This window comes from Mirounga leonina, unplaced genomic scaffold (assembly GCF_011800145.1).
Source record: "Mirounga leonina isolate KUSES-001 unplaced genomic scaffold, KU_Mleo_1.0 Mir_101529, whole genome shotgun sequence".
Taxonomy (NCBI): domain Eukaryota; kingdom Metazoa; phylum Chordata; class Mammalia; order Carnivora; family Phocidae; genus Mirounga; species Mirounga leonina.
This window is the reverse complement of record NW_023270143.1, coordinates 191,547-208,833: the sequence shown is the minus strand read 5'-3', so window position 1 is coordinate 208,833 and position 17,287 is coordinate 191,547. Positions and strand designations below refer to the sequence as shown.

The window sequence follows — 17,287 nt, the reverse complement described above, 5'->3', positions numbered from 1 at the left end:
CCTTGGGTTCCAAGTGGGGAGACTGAGGCTCAGGTCCTGAGAAGGGAAGGGGCTTGCTTGGGTCACAGGGCTGGTATGTGGCAGAACCAATTTCCCAGGCTAGGTCTCTCTGTGTTTAAAGCTTCGGCTGTGCCCTGGCCCATAGCTGCAGGCTGCCTCTTAGCCACTTGGGTTTGGGCCTCACTTCTCCCTCCTGAGCCACCAGGCTCCACATGGTTGGTTCCTGGCACCTCTCTGACCTCACCGCCTACCACTCCTCTCCTTGCTCGGTCCACCCCAGCCACACTGTCCCCCTCCCTTTCCCAACAACCCGGCCAGGTCCTTCACCATCTCCCAACCTCCGCACTGGCTCTTCTCTGCATGAAACACCCTACCCCTCACGTTCGTGACATGTGTTGGGCCGCAAGGCCATTGCATAGGGCACAGGGAGAAGAAGCATGGAGAGCATATGGCTGATTGTTGGGTTTTTTCTTGTTTCCCTTTCAGATCTGACGGTGAGAATTCCAGGACAGTCAGGTCAGTACCCCCTTTCTCTAGTAGCAGTTGGGAGATGGGACAGGGACTGGGGTGGGGCCCTCTGGTTTGTTACGTGGGGAAGCCACGGGCAGGGGTGGGGGTCAACCCCAGGGGTTTTGTCCCATTGGTATTAGGAGCAGGTATGGAGCCAAGTGGGAGGGCTGGGGTGAGTGTGGCAGGTGTGGGCAGGAGGTTGAAAACTGTTCCTCAGTCTCTCTGACCCTAGCTCCTCTGGGCTGGGTTGAACCTCAAAGGGGCTCATGGTTGCTGCCCTGATGGGGAAGCCAACCCACAGAGAGGCTGACTCCGGACCTGGGACCTTCTCCACCTTCTTTCAGGAGAAGGGGGCATGAGAGAAGCAGGGCTTCCCTGGTCTAGTGTTGGTGCTCCACCCCGAACTGCGCTGGCCCTGAGTAGTGGGATCCGGGTGGACTTTCGATGTGACACATTCTACACATTAGAAACACACATTATGGTGACAAGGGCACATTTTTTATTTATGTGCTTGCTAAAAAGGGCTTACAAGCTTCAGTAAGTTGTCACGGTGCGAGCAATCTGCCACTTGGGGAGGTGGGAGTAAAACTGGGGTAAACACAGGGGCTCTTTGTACCTTTCCCAGGCCTTAGCCCATCAGAGGCCTCGTGAAGACACAAGTATCAAGGACAGGGTCTAAATGGGAATGATGGGGGACTCAGGCTAGGGCCCATTCAGTCTTAGCATCTAGGCCAGGGGCGATGCAGTGGGCCTCTGAGAAGAGAGGGGCCCAGGCAACCGAGGCATGGGATGGGTACACTGTGTCCCAGCCAGGGCTGCCCAGTGCCTAGCTAGCATACACGGTGCCTTTGGGAAGGGTGGAATCCACTGAGCAGATCAGTGGGAGGAATGTGTCCTTCTTACACGGATACTGCGGCCTCTCACCAGGATTCCCGGCTCAGTGAGCAGAGCACAGGTTGCATGTCAGCCCCCGTTTGTGGCCTCTTGTCTGTGAACCCTTGCGCAGGGCACAACTTACCCAACCGTATGCAGCAGCCCGGGTCCTGCCATTCAGGCAGTGGATGTGGGAAGGGGAGCTGAGGATCCCAGCATACGGCCGGGAGTGTGTAATGGGACACACCGTGTCCTGGCATCCCAGGCAGGGGCCGTGGGATCAGCCTGCTGATGCCTAGGGCCAAGGTAGGGGCTGTGGCCGTGTGGGAAAGCAGGGGACTGTGAGGGAGGCAGTCAGGCCCAGTGTCCCGGCAAAGAGTATGTGACAAGATGCAATTAGTCCCAGCACGCAGCCAAGGAGTAAGGCATGGGCACAGCCTGTCCTAGCATTTAGGAAGGTACTAGTCTAGCAAAGGCACGGATCCTACTGTCCCACTGCGGGTTTGGAGAAAGGCAACGGGGCATGGCTCTGAGCACAGGCCCACAGGCCTCCCCACTGATAGCCCTGCTACTCGTCAAGGAACCTGATCAAAGGCATCTCCAGCTCCCAGCTCTCCCCAGCAGGGAAGTTCCTGGGACCTGTAGCTTGGGGTATTTACTACTGCTCATAATCATGAGTCATGATGACATGCCTTGGGCCTTTACAACTTACAGAAGTTGTCAGGGACTTTCTTTTGTTTGATCCTCCCAGTGACCTTGTAGGTGGAACCTGGGCTGGCCTTATCATCGCTGTTTTATAGTTGAAGAAACTGAAGCTTGGGCTGGTTATGGGTTTTGCCCACAGCCACGCAACGAAGAGATAGATGGCTGGGCCAGGATTCAAACCCAGGTCTGCCTGGCACCAAGCCCAGAGCCCTGCCCACACTGCCACTGCGGGGGCTCTTGACAGCCTTGCAGATAATAATAATCCTCCTCATCATCATCCTAATATTAGTAATAATAGTGGCTATCATTTGCTTCTCACATATTAAGAACTCTGAACATGATCTTATTGAATGCTCACAACAGCCCTGTTAGACGGGGATTGGGATCCCTGATTTACAGATGAGGAAAATGAGGTGCCCCAGAGGGTCACCGCCTTGCCCGAGGAAAGAAGAGCAAGAGGTCAGGGTGGCATCACCCTGACTCACACCTTGTGCTGTCTGGTTCTAAAGCCAGCATTTGTTTTACTAAGACATGCTTCCTGACATCCGTCCCGGGCCCACAGTCCAGGAGGCTACGGGGGTCTTGAGGACTCAGCAGTTGAGAAGCAAGGGTCACACCGGGCTGTGGGAGGGTCCTAAAGCATAGCACCTGTGGGGCAAGATCTGCCAAACGCGGTGGGAAGACCCCGGACCTTGGAACCAGGGCTGGGGTGGGGCCGTGTGGGGATGCTCCCAGGACCGCACATAGATTCTTGAGCTTACTTCAGTGAGGGGCCCGGGAGAGCTTCCTGGAGAAGGCAGAATCTGATCCGAGCTGTGGAGGACTGACAGGCCGACTCTGCATGGCGTCGGCGGTGGGGGGGGGGGGGGGGGGGGGGGGGGGGGGGGTGGACATCCCTGCAAGTGGGACCAGCGTGCATCAGAAGCGAGGACAGGATCAGAGAGGGCGCAGTGGGTTGGGTTGAAACAGATCTGGGCAGGAAGAGAGGTAATGTTAAAGTTGCGAACACGGACAGGGGCTGGTCAGATACCGTCTGTCATCGGTGGGAGCCAGGGAAGGCTGGAGGAGAGAGACTGGGCTCTGCAGGGTAGCAAGGGCAGTGACTGGATCCGGGCAAAGGGCTCCATTTCTGGCCAGGTCACTTTCTAGTTATGTGACTTTGGACAAATCTGTTCATTCCCTTTGGTTTAGGTGGGGAGAAGACCCGCCAAGGAGAGGGGCTAGGCCTTGGCTATTGTGGCAGCAAAACAGCAAGGAGGGAGCAGGGTCAGTAGATCGAAAACCAGCGGGGCCTGAGGGCTTCTAAGTATGGGGTGCCAGAGGAAGTGTGGAGTCTAATTAGAGCTGAACAGCTGGTGTTGTGTGAGGGCTGTGGGCAGAGGAAGGTGCCCGGACTTCCTGTGGATTTGGGAGAAGTTGTCAAGCCTACGGGCACTTGAAACCGAGGTCCGCAGAGGGCATTGGCTCAAGTTCACAAAGCATGGCTCTCAGCGGAGCCTGCCTCCTAGCTGTGCGCTCTCTGCAAAGTCCCTGAACTTCTCTGATCCTTGGCTTCCTCATTGGTGAAATGGGGACAACAATTCTGACTTCTCTGGGTTAGATGAGAGAAATGAAAGTAAAACAGTGTTCAGCATATAATAGTGCTCAATACAGGGTAGTGCCCTCTGCCCTCCTCTACCCATTGTCTTTTACTGGATAGTCAAGCTTGAGGAATGTGGAGATGCCTCCCTCCCTCAGAGGTAGGAGGGGCCGATACCTCTGCCCCCAGAAGCCAGAAGCCGAGGGATCCTAGGTTTGAAGGCCCTGCCGCGGTAGGGAGGGCCAGGCTGAAACTAGGGGGCCTTGGGGACCAGGCTGGGGTTGCCAGGCACGCAAGGATGAGAGCCGAGGAGGTGGCCTGTTGCTAGGGAAGGAGGGAGGAGGTGGGGGGAGCCACTGACACCCGCAGAGCCTGGGATGTCCCCATGGCAACGGCAGCGGGGAGGAGAAGTGGGAGGAGGAGCCCCTGCTGGCTCGGTTCCCAGAGGAGGCCTCCCACTCTGGGCCTCAGTGCCCCCATCTGTCCGACGAGAGTTTGCATTAGATAATCTCCAAGATTCTTCCTTGCTTTGACCTCCTGGCAATCTGGGGTGGCTGAGACCTCATGGACCTTCCGAGGCTCCCGCGGCCACATGTCTGAGACGCCACCAGTCCCTGGAGGCGAGCCAGCTTGTCTAAGTCTTCCCTCCCATGCTGCGTCCACCTCCTGTTCGGTGGCGTAACCTGCTTGCCCGCCCTGCCCAGCTCCCTGTTCCCAACACGTCCTGTGCCTGGAACCCTGTCACTTAGTGTCTGCTGAATGCTTTCTGGCTCTGGGGGCTCAACTCTAGTCCTGCTCACTCTGGGAAGCCTCCCCTGGCTGCCCTGGTCCACCCCGCCTGCTTCCTCCCTCCTGGGATGCTCTGGCCCCAAAGGTCTGAGCTCCTCCTTGCTGCCATTTACCTGGCAGCTTCTAAGGGCTGGGCTCCACCCGGGATGCTTGACAGGCTCAAATCTTTACAGTAGCTCTCTGGCGTCACATCACGAGTCCCCTTTGGCCTATGAAGCAGTGCTCCGTGAGCTTATGTGACTTTGTTTGAGGTTCCCCGGGCACTGCGTGGCAGAACCGGGCCTGGAACCTGGCTCTGTGTCATTGCCACTCCCCCAGGCCTGAGGTGGGGTGTCAGGAGCAGCTGCATTTAGTGAGTGCTATTGCTGAAGCTGTCATATGCCGGGCACCCTGCTGGCCACTTTACCTATACTTTCTCATTTAATCTCCATAATAATGCTGGCGGCTGTATATTCTTGTCATTTTACCGGTGAGGAGACTAATGGGAGCTGAAGTTATTTACCCCGCAGGAGAACTAGGATAGGCATTCAGACCATCAGAGTTGCCGTCCCCACACTATACTGGAGTCAACCCGACTGTATTCCAGAAGCACATGGACAGGTGTACTAGACCTGTGTTGGGTGGTCTGTCGGGGGCGGGGGTGGCAGGACAAAAGCGGGGTACAGACACCAATGAGCCGGCTCTGGCAAGCCCATATGGGAGCGTGCTGAAGAGGAGAAGCCAGTTGTAAGGACTAGAGTCGGGAGTGGGTAGAGCTGGAACGACAGTGGGATAGAGGAGGATGGGGGGGGGATGTTGGGTAATTTTCCCAAAGGAGGTGCCATTCCAGGAAGCTCCTGAGGGACAAGAAGGGGTAAGAGGGTCTTCCCTCCCTTCCTGTTTTGCGTTCCCCTGCCTCTGCCTGGCCCAGCCCCAGGAAGCGGGTGACCCCTGAGCTGGCTGTGTGCCTGGTTGGCACCAAAATAAACTTGCCTTCTCTCTCTTCCCCTCCCCTTGCCTCTGTCCCCTCTGTCCTGGCTTTAATTAGCAGCCCTGGGGATGAGTCATTTGGCAGCTGGGGCGGGAGGCTGCACAGAGCCCAGCCAAGCCTCGCCTCCTGCCCCGAGCCTCGCGGGCCGTGCCACCGTGTTCACGCGTGTCGGCGCGCTCCTGTGTGCCACCCGGTTCCGTGTCCATGTGGGTGTGGAGAGCACAGGGGTGCTGGCACGTGGCCATGTGCGTCTGGGTGTCTGCATCCCGGCATATCCAGCCATCGCTGCCTTTGTTTCTGTGTGCCACTGAATGTCAGCGTGTGTGAGTGCGTGGCTGTAGCGTGTGTCTGGGGTAGCAAGTGTCAGGAAATGAGGGAGCAATCACAAACACTTTAGAATTGCATTCCCCCCTCCCTGCATAATGTTCCCTATGCGGTCTGGCTTATGCAAGCCCTGCACTTATATCCCCAGTTTTCCCTTGTCTTAGTCTGGGTACATTTTGTTGCAGGGAACAGAAACCCACTCAAACTTGCTCCAGAATAAAGAGTGGTGGTGGTGGTGGGGGGGACTATTGTGAGACTACCTCTCACAGAATCTGAGAAATGAAGTGTATATATAGCCAGGCCTCACACCAACTGGAAGCAGGACCACGAAGTCAAGGACCAAGATTTCTCTCTCTCTCTCTCTGTACCTCCCAGGCCCATGTCTCGTCTATGTATCTCATGGCTTGCTTGGTCCCTGTCATCTCTTTGTCACTGACTCGTCTCTCTGGACTAGCCTCCTCTGCTTTCCCACGACCTGCTCTGACTGCCAGCCCGCAGGCTACGTGACCTTCTAGCCTAAGCGTCCATCCCCTATGACCGCAGTGTTTCTGTCCAGCTTGTGGTAACACAAGACAGCAAGGGGCTGTCGGTGGGAGTCCGTTCCCTTAGAAGTGGATGAGGAGAGAGAGGTCAAATACTTTTCACGGTGAGCAGTTTTCTGGGTACACAAGTGAGGTCAGCGCCTGGGGCGGGGACAGCCTGCTCAGAGCCCATGGTGGTTAAGGTTGCCCATCCATCAAGACTTCCGCTCCTACTCTAATGCAAGTTGACCTTTCCTCGCTGTGCTTTCAAGTTCCGTGCTCTTGCCTCAAAACACCCTATTTTATTGAAATAATTCCCCCCTTTAAATGCCAGAACAGCTTTTAAGTGCACAGTATTACCATTGCTACCAGTGTGTGGTGATTTTCATAGCCTCAGAACAACTGGCATAAATGCTACTCATGATACCAGCTGCTACCAAGTTCTTGGGTGCTTTGGGAATTTTCACATTTTATTAGCACAGCAACTGAATTTATAGTTATCTGCAGTATATAATTACAAGCACACATTATCAATATTATCAGCTTGACGCTTGAGCTTACTTTTCCATTAATACAAACCCCTGCAGTTTTTGCATTAATTAAGAGAGAATTAATGACCTCTTAGACAAGTTTTCACCTATGAGTAAAGAGTTTGGAACCAGCTGTGCCCATTATGACTGCTCTCCAGACGCAGGGGCAATGCCCACAGCTCTGACTTTGGCCTTGGCCTCACATCCTCTGGCTGAGATTTAGAGGCTGCCCACCGCCTCCCCAGGGGCCTCCTGTTTCTGGCCTGGCACACGGAAGGTGCTGTTGTTTATTTTTAAACAAGAATGATAGTTTTCTCATGATCGTTAAAGCCATCTTCCACGTGTAAATGGTAAATGTGAGTGGGAGAGATCATCCCAGGTTCAGGGCAGAGTCTCCTTCAATTTCTCCCCTCCCCTCCTTTTTTTTTTTTTTTTCTGTTTTTTTACTATTCCAAATATTAATAATTGCTTTGATCCACAAAATGTCTGTTGTGTATTAGGTACTGTTAGGGAGCATTCGGCACACATTCTCTCTAAGCCTCCTGGCCACCCTGCCAAGTACGGGTGATTGTGTGCACTTCACAGCTGTGGGGAAACTGAAGCCTGTGGAGGTAAAGTGACTTGCCAGAGTCATCCATCCATCCATCCACCCACCCACCTGTCCACCCACCCATCCATCCATTCATCCATCGATCCATTCACTCACTCAAGGATGGTTTGTTGAGTACATCCAATGTGCCAGGCACTGTGCTAAATTAGATGCAGTTGATACAACGATGAATAATAGAGTCCTGCTCTGAGGAAACTCACTGGCCAGTAGGAAAACAGACGAGAAAACAGACTATAACCGGGGAAGCGCAGGGCGGGAGCATCTCAGAAGCGTACCCAATGCAGCCTGAGGGTCAGGGAGGCTTCTCTAAGCAGACATCTAAGCTGAGACTTGGAGGGCGAGTAGGAGTTGGCCAGGTGAGGAGCGGGGTGGGGTGAGGTGAAGTGGAGAGTGTCTGGGGCAGAGCAGAAAATGTATGCCACGACTGTGGGAGGCGTGTTTGGCGCCTGCACTTGTGAAGAACTAAAGCTGTATCTGCAGAGGAAAGGGGCTGTCGTGAGAAATGGTCTGGAACGGGAGCAGAAGGTAATTTGGGAGGCTGTAACTGGGACCCTGGTCAATTAGGCCCAGAGCTGAGGAGCTGCAGGCCCTAGGAGCAGAGTCTCCCTGCTTCCCTGCACACCTGGTCCTCGGGCCTGCCTTGGGTCTGCCTGGGCAGCCTCCGGCCAGGATTCCAGTGACCGCAGTGCCCTCTAGTGTCTAGCAGCCCATCTTGCAGCCTCCGCCACAGGGTGGATTGTCTACCCCCAACCACCACTTACTGACCTGTGTGACTAGGTGCCCTGTGCTGGGTGCTGGGGACACAGGGATAAATAAGCCCCAGCCCCTGTCCCCACAGGGCCTCTGGCCCAGAAGGAGCATCAGCATGTGAACAGACGATGCTGAGACAAGCGTGGGGAGGGAAGGAAACAGGGGAGGGGTTAGGGCGAGTTCCCAGAGGGCACCCTCTAAGCTGACTTGTGAAGAACAAGGGGGAGCTAGCCAGGTGGAGAGGGGGGAGTGGGGGCGGGGTGGGGAATGGCTTTTTGAGCCAAGACAAAGAGAAGGCTTGGACAGCCCTGTGGCTGAGAATGTAAATGCTTCTGTCTGGGTGGAGCACTGATTGAAGATGGGGGGGGGGGGCGGCGGGGGAAGGCTGAGACTAGCTGGAGGGTTGGGGGGGTAGCAGCCAGCTCAGAGAAGGTTCTAGGCTGCCTGCCCCTAGCTTATGGTTGGCGCTAAGTGAACAGAATCATATTAGGAGCTTCCCTGCCCTTTGGGGATCATAAACCCGTCTGCTCTCCCCCCAGACATGCTGTTACTCGTTAATATTTTCCATACAACTTCAGGGGCTTCAGAGATACTCCCCCTTCCCCACAGTGGGGGCACCCACGAACCACAGCCTGCCAAACTGCTCTTAGTATCAATATGGAAACTTTATCGTGGCCTCCGAGGCTCTGCATGATTGGACCCCTGCCTACGTCTCTAGTCTCGCCTCTCTCCCCTTTGCTTTTTCCACTCAGCTGCATTGGCCTCCTCGCAGTTCCTGGAAATACCGCCTCAGGTCCTTTGTCCAAGTTGTTCCCTCAGCCTGGAACATTCTCCCCTGCTACCTCCACTTTTTGCCCAGCTTCGCTCCATTCATTGGTGAATGTCTGTCTCCTCTCAGATACAGGCTCCATGAGATCAGGCCCAGTGCCTGGTCCACAGGATCTGTTGAATAACTGAGTGAAGGCCCCATCAGTGCCCTGCAGCTGGGGTCAAGCTCCTCACCCTTAATTCCTCTTCCTTTCGGCCCACTGGGTCATCCCATGAGTCTACCCAACATGCTCAGATATGTCTGAATTCCAGGAGTGGCTCAGAGAGATTTTCCGAGAATTCTCCCCTTCCCTGAGACAAATAGGCTTCCCCGTGGGTCTCCCCTGTCTTCCTGGGAGAGGGGTCAGACTCTTTCAGGCTCAAGCTGACTCTTCATTATATATGCACATTCGTTTCACTGAATTCTCACAAGAACCCATGAGGTAGAAATTGCCACTTGTCTCTTAGAGATAAGGAAACTGAGCCTCAGAGGGGTTATCCAGCTAGAAAGTGGTAGAGCTGGGACTTGGCACTCACTCACTCAGGCACCCGGGTGTAGGCTCTTTGCCTCACTACAGAGGGAAGGAGCTTGCCCCGGGTCGCACAACCTCAGCCTTAAGGCCGGGACTAGAATTTCTATCTCTCAGCTCCTACCAGGCCAAGAGGAAGGTCTGGGTCAGGGGTGCTTGGGCACAAGGCACAGCTGGCTGCAGGAGCAAGAAGGGCTGCTGAAGGAGAAAGAAAAAAGCAGGGGTTGAGGCCAGAGCTGAGCCCCGAGGACCAGGGGCTTTAGAGGGTGGGAGGAGGAAGAGGAGGCCACAACCAACCGGCCCACAGATGCCAACTTTGTGGTGGTCTGGAGGGCCTATCTCTCTCAGCGGCTTTGGCTTTCTTGAGAGGAACCAGCTGCCCCGGCAGGGAGGCAGGAAGACAGGAAGGCTGGCCTGTTGCCTGTCAGTTCCTATTCCTTCTAGATCACTGCCCCCCCCCCGGCCCCTCCCAGGGCCGCCTTCTGCTCAGAACAGCCAGGGACCTGGGCTCTGGGGCCGTGAAATGACAGGAGCGCTCTGAGCTGGAGCTGTGGGACTCTTCAGGAGCACCCCCCCCCCTCAGTCCTTCACACCACCCAAATTCTCTCCTTTCTCCAGCCCCACCCATGTGGAGGAGAAAGAAAGAGAGAGAGAGATTACTGTGATAGGTAGGTAGGGAGTCAGGGCATCTGGATTCTAGTCTGACTGGCTATGTGAACATTAGCAAGACTCTGCCCTTCTCTAGGCCTCGGTTTCCCCATCTGTCAAGTCAGGCAGGGCAGTTTCCTTGGGAGAAGAGCCTCTTGGTCCAGAACAGCGTTTCTTCTGATTTTTTTTTTTTTTGCTTTTCTGTTCACGGAACATTTCTCTTAGCCAGTCCAGGAAACAACACAGAAGAGAATGAGAGCTTATTGCGGTGCTCAGGAATCTTGGCTAGGGCCTCATCTTGATTTCCCCAAATGGTTGATTTAAATATTACTTGATCTGGAGCATCTGGGCACAACAACAAAACAGAGTCTCTTTGTGCAGAAGATGAGAATGTTTGTTGAAAAGCTTCTGTGGAAAGTTTTCTGTATTCACGAGGCAGCAATATGGCCGAGGAAACAGAATCCCGATCCGGGGAATGGTCAAACCAGGCCCTGATCTTGAGGTTCTGCCGCTTAGTAGCTGTAGAACCTGTGCCCAGTGACTTAATGTCTCTCTCTCCCGCTCAGTTTTCTCCTCAGGAGAATAGGGCTAGTGACACATACTTGAGAGGGTGCTTAGGGAGATTCCAGCAAAGATGCGTGTGGGGAGCCTAGCCTGGGTTTGGCCCGGAGGAGTCACTGTGAGTTCTCAAAACTGCTTCCTCTTACTTGGAGTTCCCAGCCCTCCTGGGGGAGCAGGGGAAGGAGCAGAGTTTCCAGTTGCAGTCTGGCCTACCGCCCGGCTGGCCTGGCCCCGCCTCCTTGGTTCCTCCTTCTAGGGAAGGGCTGGGCAGGAGGGGGTGGTGATACAGTGGAGGCACCGGCTGGCCAGGGGGCCTGCCCTCGGGACAGGTCCAGACCCATGGAGCCCCCCGGGTGGAGTAGCAGGTAGGAGCCTAGCGCCCCCTCCCACCCTGCAGCCTGACCCCCTCCTTCCCTGCCCTGGCCTGGACTCGGTCCTTGGGCTGCTGATTCAGCAGCCTCCTGGCTTCCTGGTTCCTGGCTTCCCCTCTTGGACTCCTGGAGGCCTTTGGCTTGGGGAGGGAGTTAGCGAGAGCGGACATCTGGGTGCCCGGCCCTGCGAGGACTCTGGAGCCCTGAGCAGCACAGTCCGTGGCCCATGAGGGGTGTAACTGTGGCTGCCTTGGCATGCTGGCCTGGCTTAGCACTGCAGGTCTCCCCACGGCCGCTAAGAGTCTCTGAGGCGAACATTCCAGCAGCCCAAGGGGCTCTGCTTCTCAGGTTTAATGAGATAATGAGTCAAGAACTGGGGCTGGTGACGGGCACCTAGATGGCACTTGAGAAACAGTCGTTCTGATGATGACGATTACTTCAGGGTCTCAGATTCTAAGATCTCTAGAAGGATCTAAGATTTGGGCATCCTCAAAATCACAAGTGAGATGCTGGGTAGCTGGAATGGCCTGCAGCCACATTTCCTGGTCTTTACTTGGGCTCTGGAATGGCTAGGCCCTGACCCGCAACCTGCCTTCAGGGGCTTGTGGGGGACAGGGCCTGGCTGACCTGGAAGGGCCAGCTCCACTCCCAGCATCCACCCTGCACTGCATAAACCAGGCCCTCAGCCTCACTAACCTCCTGTCCAGCTCCCCCCACCACCCATTCTCTGGACTTTAATCGTGGGAAGCAGGAGGCACAGGGGCCTTTGGACCCTGCACTAGGGGTGGGGGCAGAGCGCTGCAGGGTGGAGTGTGGGCCCTGCTCTGGGCTGGGGGCACAGCACTGGCCTTGGAAGCCAAGACTCCTGCTGGGAACCACCCTGTCCCCTGGCTCACTGGGCCCCACCCACCCACTCAGCCCCAGTCCCATCCTGTCACCTAGACCACTGAGACCTTGTCAGCTCTCCTCCGCCCTCGCCTCGCCTCTCCTCTGCTCTGGCGCTCTCTGCCTCTCCCTGTCTTCTCTCTGTGTCTTTTGTCTCGCCCTTTCTCTGTCTTCCTCTTGCTCTGTCTTTCTCCTTTTCTGTCTCACCCTTTCCTTGTCTCTTTCGGTTTCTCTCTGTCCCTTTCCCTCTCCTCCTACAGTGTTTCCTCCACCCACCTGGCCTGGGTTCTTCCCCCTCTTTGGATACAGAGCTCTTCGCTCTCCATCCCTTCCTCCCTTCTTATAAGGGGGAGCCCCCCCATGCAGCTTTTCCCTTTCTCTTTCATCCCCCCTCCCCTCCCCTCTTCCCTACCCGTGTGGCGTCTGGTGTGAGGAGGGCTCCCTTCCCCCTTCCCTGCTGTGGTGTCCCAGTGTCTCCGTGGCTCAGGTCCCCACGGAGTCACCTGGATCACAGGAGGCCCAGACTGGCTCTTTTGTCTCTGCTGCCCCCTGTTGTCGTTGTGTTCTGTTTGTGGTTCGAGTGCCGTCCTCTCTTTCTTGACTTTGTGGTTTTTTTCTTTTTTTCTTCCTTCCTTCCTTCCTTCCTTCCTTCCTTCCTTCCTTCCTTCCTTCCTTCCTTCCTTCCTTCCCTCTCTTCCTTCTCTCCCTCCTGCCCTGCCTCCCCACCTCCCAACCCTCCTCTTCCATTCCCAATCCTCTGCCACCCATTCCTCCCAGTCTTCCTTCTCCCCTTCCCCACTCGCTCTCTGTTCCTTGTCCTTCCTCCCCACCCTGCCTCTCCCCTCCCTCCCTGTCTCTCTCTCGGTCTCTCTTTCTCTCTCTGTCTCTTGCTGTCTCTCAGGTCCACAGCGTCTCATACTCTACACCAGTATTGCTGTCCTACTCAGGTCCTTGACTCCATGAAGCTTACCCCCTCAGGCAGGCTGGCAGAGAGCAGGTAAGAGCTAGACCCATCCCTCCCCCCATCCTAAACCCTTCCGGACAAATCTGCCATAGCATTGCCAGACCTCCTCCCCCATCTCCCTCTAGCCCCTGGAATGAATGTGGAATGGATGTCTGAGCATGTGAGGAGAGTGACTGGGAGACCAGGTAGGAGACCAAAGAGGACATTCAGATTCTGTTTGTAGTTTGCCCTTCCTTAAAAATCCTTCCCTAGATACCTGCCCCCCAAAGTGGGAGCGGTTGGTTCTAGGATATGTAATATTTGAGCTGCTTTGAAGGATGAGTAAGAGTTGGCCAGTTGGATAGGATGGGGAAGGGTGTTTAGGCAGAGGGAAAAATTGCCCACACCTTTGAGAACAACATGATTTCCAAGGTAATTGGAAATCACATTTTACATTTTCTAATTATAATGCAATATCATGAAATATTCACAGCAACGGCAAAAAAGGTCAGGCCTACTTGAAAGTTGAAAAAATACTTGGGTGAAAGAGGAAATAAGAATGGAATTTATAGACTATTTAGGGTAAGTATCAATTATAGGCTATTTGGAATAAATGTCAATGGGAATACTATATACCAAAACCTACGGGATGTGACCATGGGGGATTCCCAGAGGAAAATTTATAGTCTTAAATGCTTTTATTAGAGAACAAGACAGTTTAAATTAAATGAACTAATTATTTCACTCAAGAATTTAGAAAAAGAACAACCAAAAGAAAGCAGAATAAAGTAATTATTATAGATAAAACCAGAAATTAATGAAATAGGAAACAAAGGACTTGATAAACTAAGAGGTGGTTTTTTAAAAGACCAGTAAACTAGACAGACAGTCCTCTGACAGATATGACAGAGAAAAAGGCAAGAAAGACATAAATAAAATAAGGTATGGTGAAGGGGATTTAACCACAGATTTTGAAGAGATGAAAAAAGTCATAAAAGATGCTTTGTATAATTTTATACCAATAAATGTGAAACTCTAGATGAAATGGGTGGTTTTATAGGAAAATATAAATCACCGAAATGACTTAAGGAATGACAGAAAAGCTGACTAGAATAGAACAATATAGAAGAAGTTAAAAATATGGTCAAAGTTTTCTCTTCAGAAATGGTACCAGGGCCCAGTTGGTATTATGGAAGTTCTGGTATGATGGAAGTTCTATCAAATCTGGAAAGATCGGATAATAGAAAAAAATGGACAGCCTCCTAGTTCATTCCAGAAAGCTAGTATAACTGGATAGGTTTAGACAAAAAAAAAAATGAAAACTATAGCCTAATCTCATATATTAATACAGTCACAAATATTTTAAATAAAAGAGTATCAAACTGAATCCATCAGTGTATTGAAAGAAGAATGTATCTTGACAAATGAAGGTTTGTCCCAGGAGGGCAGGAATTGTTCAACATTAGGAAAGCTGTGATTGTAATGGATTACATTAATAGATTAAATAGAACATATAACTATCTCCATAAATGCTGAAAAAATAATCTGATAGAATTACACATCAATTCTTGATTTTAGAACTCTTAGTAAGTGTCCTAGTTATTTCTTGCTGTATTGGGGTAATTTGTTACACAGCAATAGATAACTAGTACAGTAAGCTATCAGTGAAAACATCCTTAAATTGGTAAAGAATTTTTTATCAGAAACCAAAGACAATCATCAAATGTAATAGTGAAATACTAGATAAATTGCCATTAAGTTCGGGAACAAAAGAAGTATGACTGCCATCACTGTCACTAACCAACATTTTTTCTAGAAGTTTTAACCAGTGGGGTTAAAAAACAGAAATAAGTTGTATAAATGTTAGAAAGAAAGACTCAGAATTAGCACTCTTTGAAGATGATGTGGTTGTCTACTTAGATAATCAAAGAGAATAAAAGGAAAAATTTATTAGAACTAATAAGAAAATTATGTGAGATGGCTAGATACAAGAGAAATATACACCTAAACCATTAGCGTCTCTGAATACCAGCAACAACTAATTAGAAGAAAAAATAGAAAAAGATTTCCTTCACAATAATAGCAAAAATGATAAAATTCCTAGGAATTGACAAGAAACATGAAATGCTTCTCTGTAGAAAACTGTAAAATTTCATCAGAGGCTGTGGGAAGACTTGAACAGTCAAGCGTCCTATCCTGTTCCTGGATGGGAAGATTGAATATGGTAAAAATGACAATTTTTTCCCCTCAGTTTGGTCAAAAGGTTCAACACATTTCTCATTAAAATTTCAGTGGTATTTTCTTTGGGGGTTGGGCAATTGGATTTTAAAGTTCATTTGGAAGAGTAAATGCCCATGCATTACAAAGAAAATTTTGGAAAAGAAGAACAATGAGGGGGAACTTGTCCTATTAAATACAAAACTTACCATAAAGCTGCAGAAATTACATATATTAACACAGAAATAGAGGATGACATACATGGAACAAAATAGAGATTTTAGAAACAAACCCATATATTCATATGGGAATTTAATTTATGATAAAAAAAAACACATGTCAAATCAGTAGGGACTCAGTAAGTGGGATAGGACCATCGGCTTATCAGTTGGGAAAAAGTGAAGTTAAACCCCTGTCTCATATAAAATCAAATACAAAGGATAGAATTATAAATGTACCAGAAGAAAATACAGAATATTTTTATAATATTAGGGTGGAAGAGCCTTTCTGAGCATGATGGAAGAACCCAGAAGCAATAAAGTAAAGAACAGTAATTTCGGCTACAGTGAAGTTAAGGACTCCTGTGTGGAGAAAGATACTATACACAAAATTGAAACATAACAGGCTAGGAAAAGGTATTTGCTACATAGATATCAGGCAAAGGTTAATATCTCTGTCTATACATCATCACCTGGAAATCAATAAGAAAAAGATGTATACCACATTTAGAATAGAAAAATAACGTGATCTGGCAATTCAGCAAAGAAATCGACATCCATTAGCTGATGAATGAGAAAGGATACTCGAGCTTGCCAATAGCTGAAGAAATGTAACTAAAACAATAACGAAGTACCAATTTTAAAGTGCCAAAATTGAGAGGATTGAAAGAGTTGTGAAGAAACAGAACCTCTCACATTCCTTGACTGGAGTGCAAATTGGTGCGATTTTTTATGGCACCTTTTTGTTAGTTGCCCCCAGAATCTTACATGTGCATATACTTCTAACCTGAGAGCCATATCTTAGAGGTAGATTTCTCTAAGGCTTTACTACGAGATGGTCCCCCAACCAGAGGTCTTTTCTAAAACATTCAGTCCCAACTGCAAGCATAAACCATACTGCGCAACTCTTTGTCACATGCCCTTGTAGGATCACATTCTCAGCCAGCTCTTAATGAAAAGGTTGCATGATGTATGCTACTCAAAATAAAGACAGGATTATGTGAGTAGGAATAATCTTTTAGCCAGTCTATAAAAATGTTAAAGCAACAGAAATAACTTTTAGCTACATTTTAAACAAAATGTGCATTCCTTTGGCCCAGCAATTCAACTTTTAAGAGCTTATCCTTCAAAGCCACTTCCAGGCATACACAAAGATATTCACTGCAGCATTGTTTATAATAGCAAAAAATTAAAACAACCTTCATGTCCATCAATAGAGAGCAACTTTTCCTTCATGATTCACCCCTACTATGGAATACTCTTACAGATCAAAAGAAAAAGGTCTATCTCTGTATACTGGCATGGAAGGATCTCCAAGACTTATTGTTATATGAAAAAAAGCAAGTTGCAGAACAGGGCTTGTAGTATTATCCCATTGTTGTAAGGAAAAGAAAATCCACATAACAATGATGAAAACATGTTATGCACATCCTGTCATAATTTAAAAATCACTGGCCTTTTTCCTTGGTCCCATTTCCTTGCTTTTACTAATTTATTTCCTTCTTCCTCTGTACCATTTCCCTATGTCCAGTTGTTCAGATCTTGCTTTTCCTTTTAATAACTAGCTCAAATACCACCTTATTCATTCAGCGAGATTTGTCTTGCCTACCCTTGGTTAGGCCTTGAGCTGAACCTTTGTGGGATACAGGACTGAATTGTATCTGGTCCTGCCATTAGGGAGCTCAAGTCTAGAAGTGAGAGACACATAGACAATGACAGCATAGTGTGGTTTGGTATGGGACAGAAGTAGGTTCAGAGGAAGGGCACCTAATCCCATCTGTCCTCTACAGGGGGGGACATGAGTACTGAGTCTTGAAGAATAATAGCTTTCCTTCATCCCCCAACCCTGCCAGAAGTGGTCTTGCCTACTTTTTGGCTCTTCCAAGCAGGATGACCTAATGGGGGAAAGTAGTTGAGTCAGTACCTTTCTTTATTCAAATCTAAGT

The 17,287-nt window shown here is 50.6% G+C and overlaps 1 protein-coding gene across 4 annotated transcripts in view; it reads left to right on the top strand.

The window, feature by feature from the left end:
- The window catches only part of IQSEC2 (IQ motif and Sec7 domain ArfGEF 2), a 75,325-nt gene that overhangs the window by 23,479 nt on the left and 34,559 nt on the right, over positions 1–17,287 (top strand). For 2 of the 4 annotated variants that reach the window (XM_034986530.1, XM_034986328.1), the window contains exon 2: positions 487–516. In XM_034986530.1, coding sequence (XP_034842421.1) covers positions 487–516 — 30 coding nt within the window. Of the gene's footprint in view, positions 1–486; positions 517–10,965; positions 11,073–12,864; positions 12,961–17,287 lie in introns of those variants that run through there. The other 2 variants (XM_034986412.1, XM_034986476.1) reach the window with 2 other exon arrangements.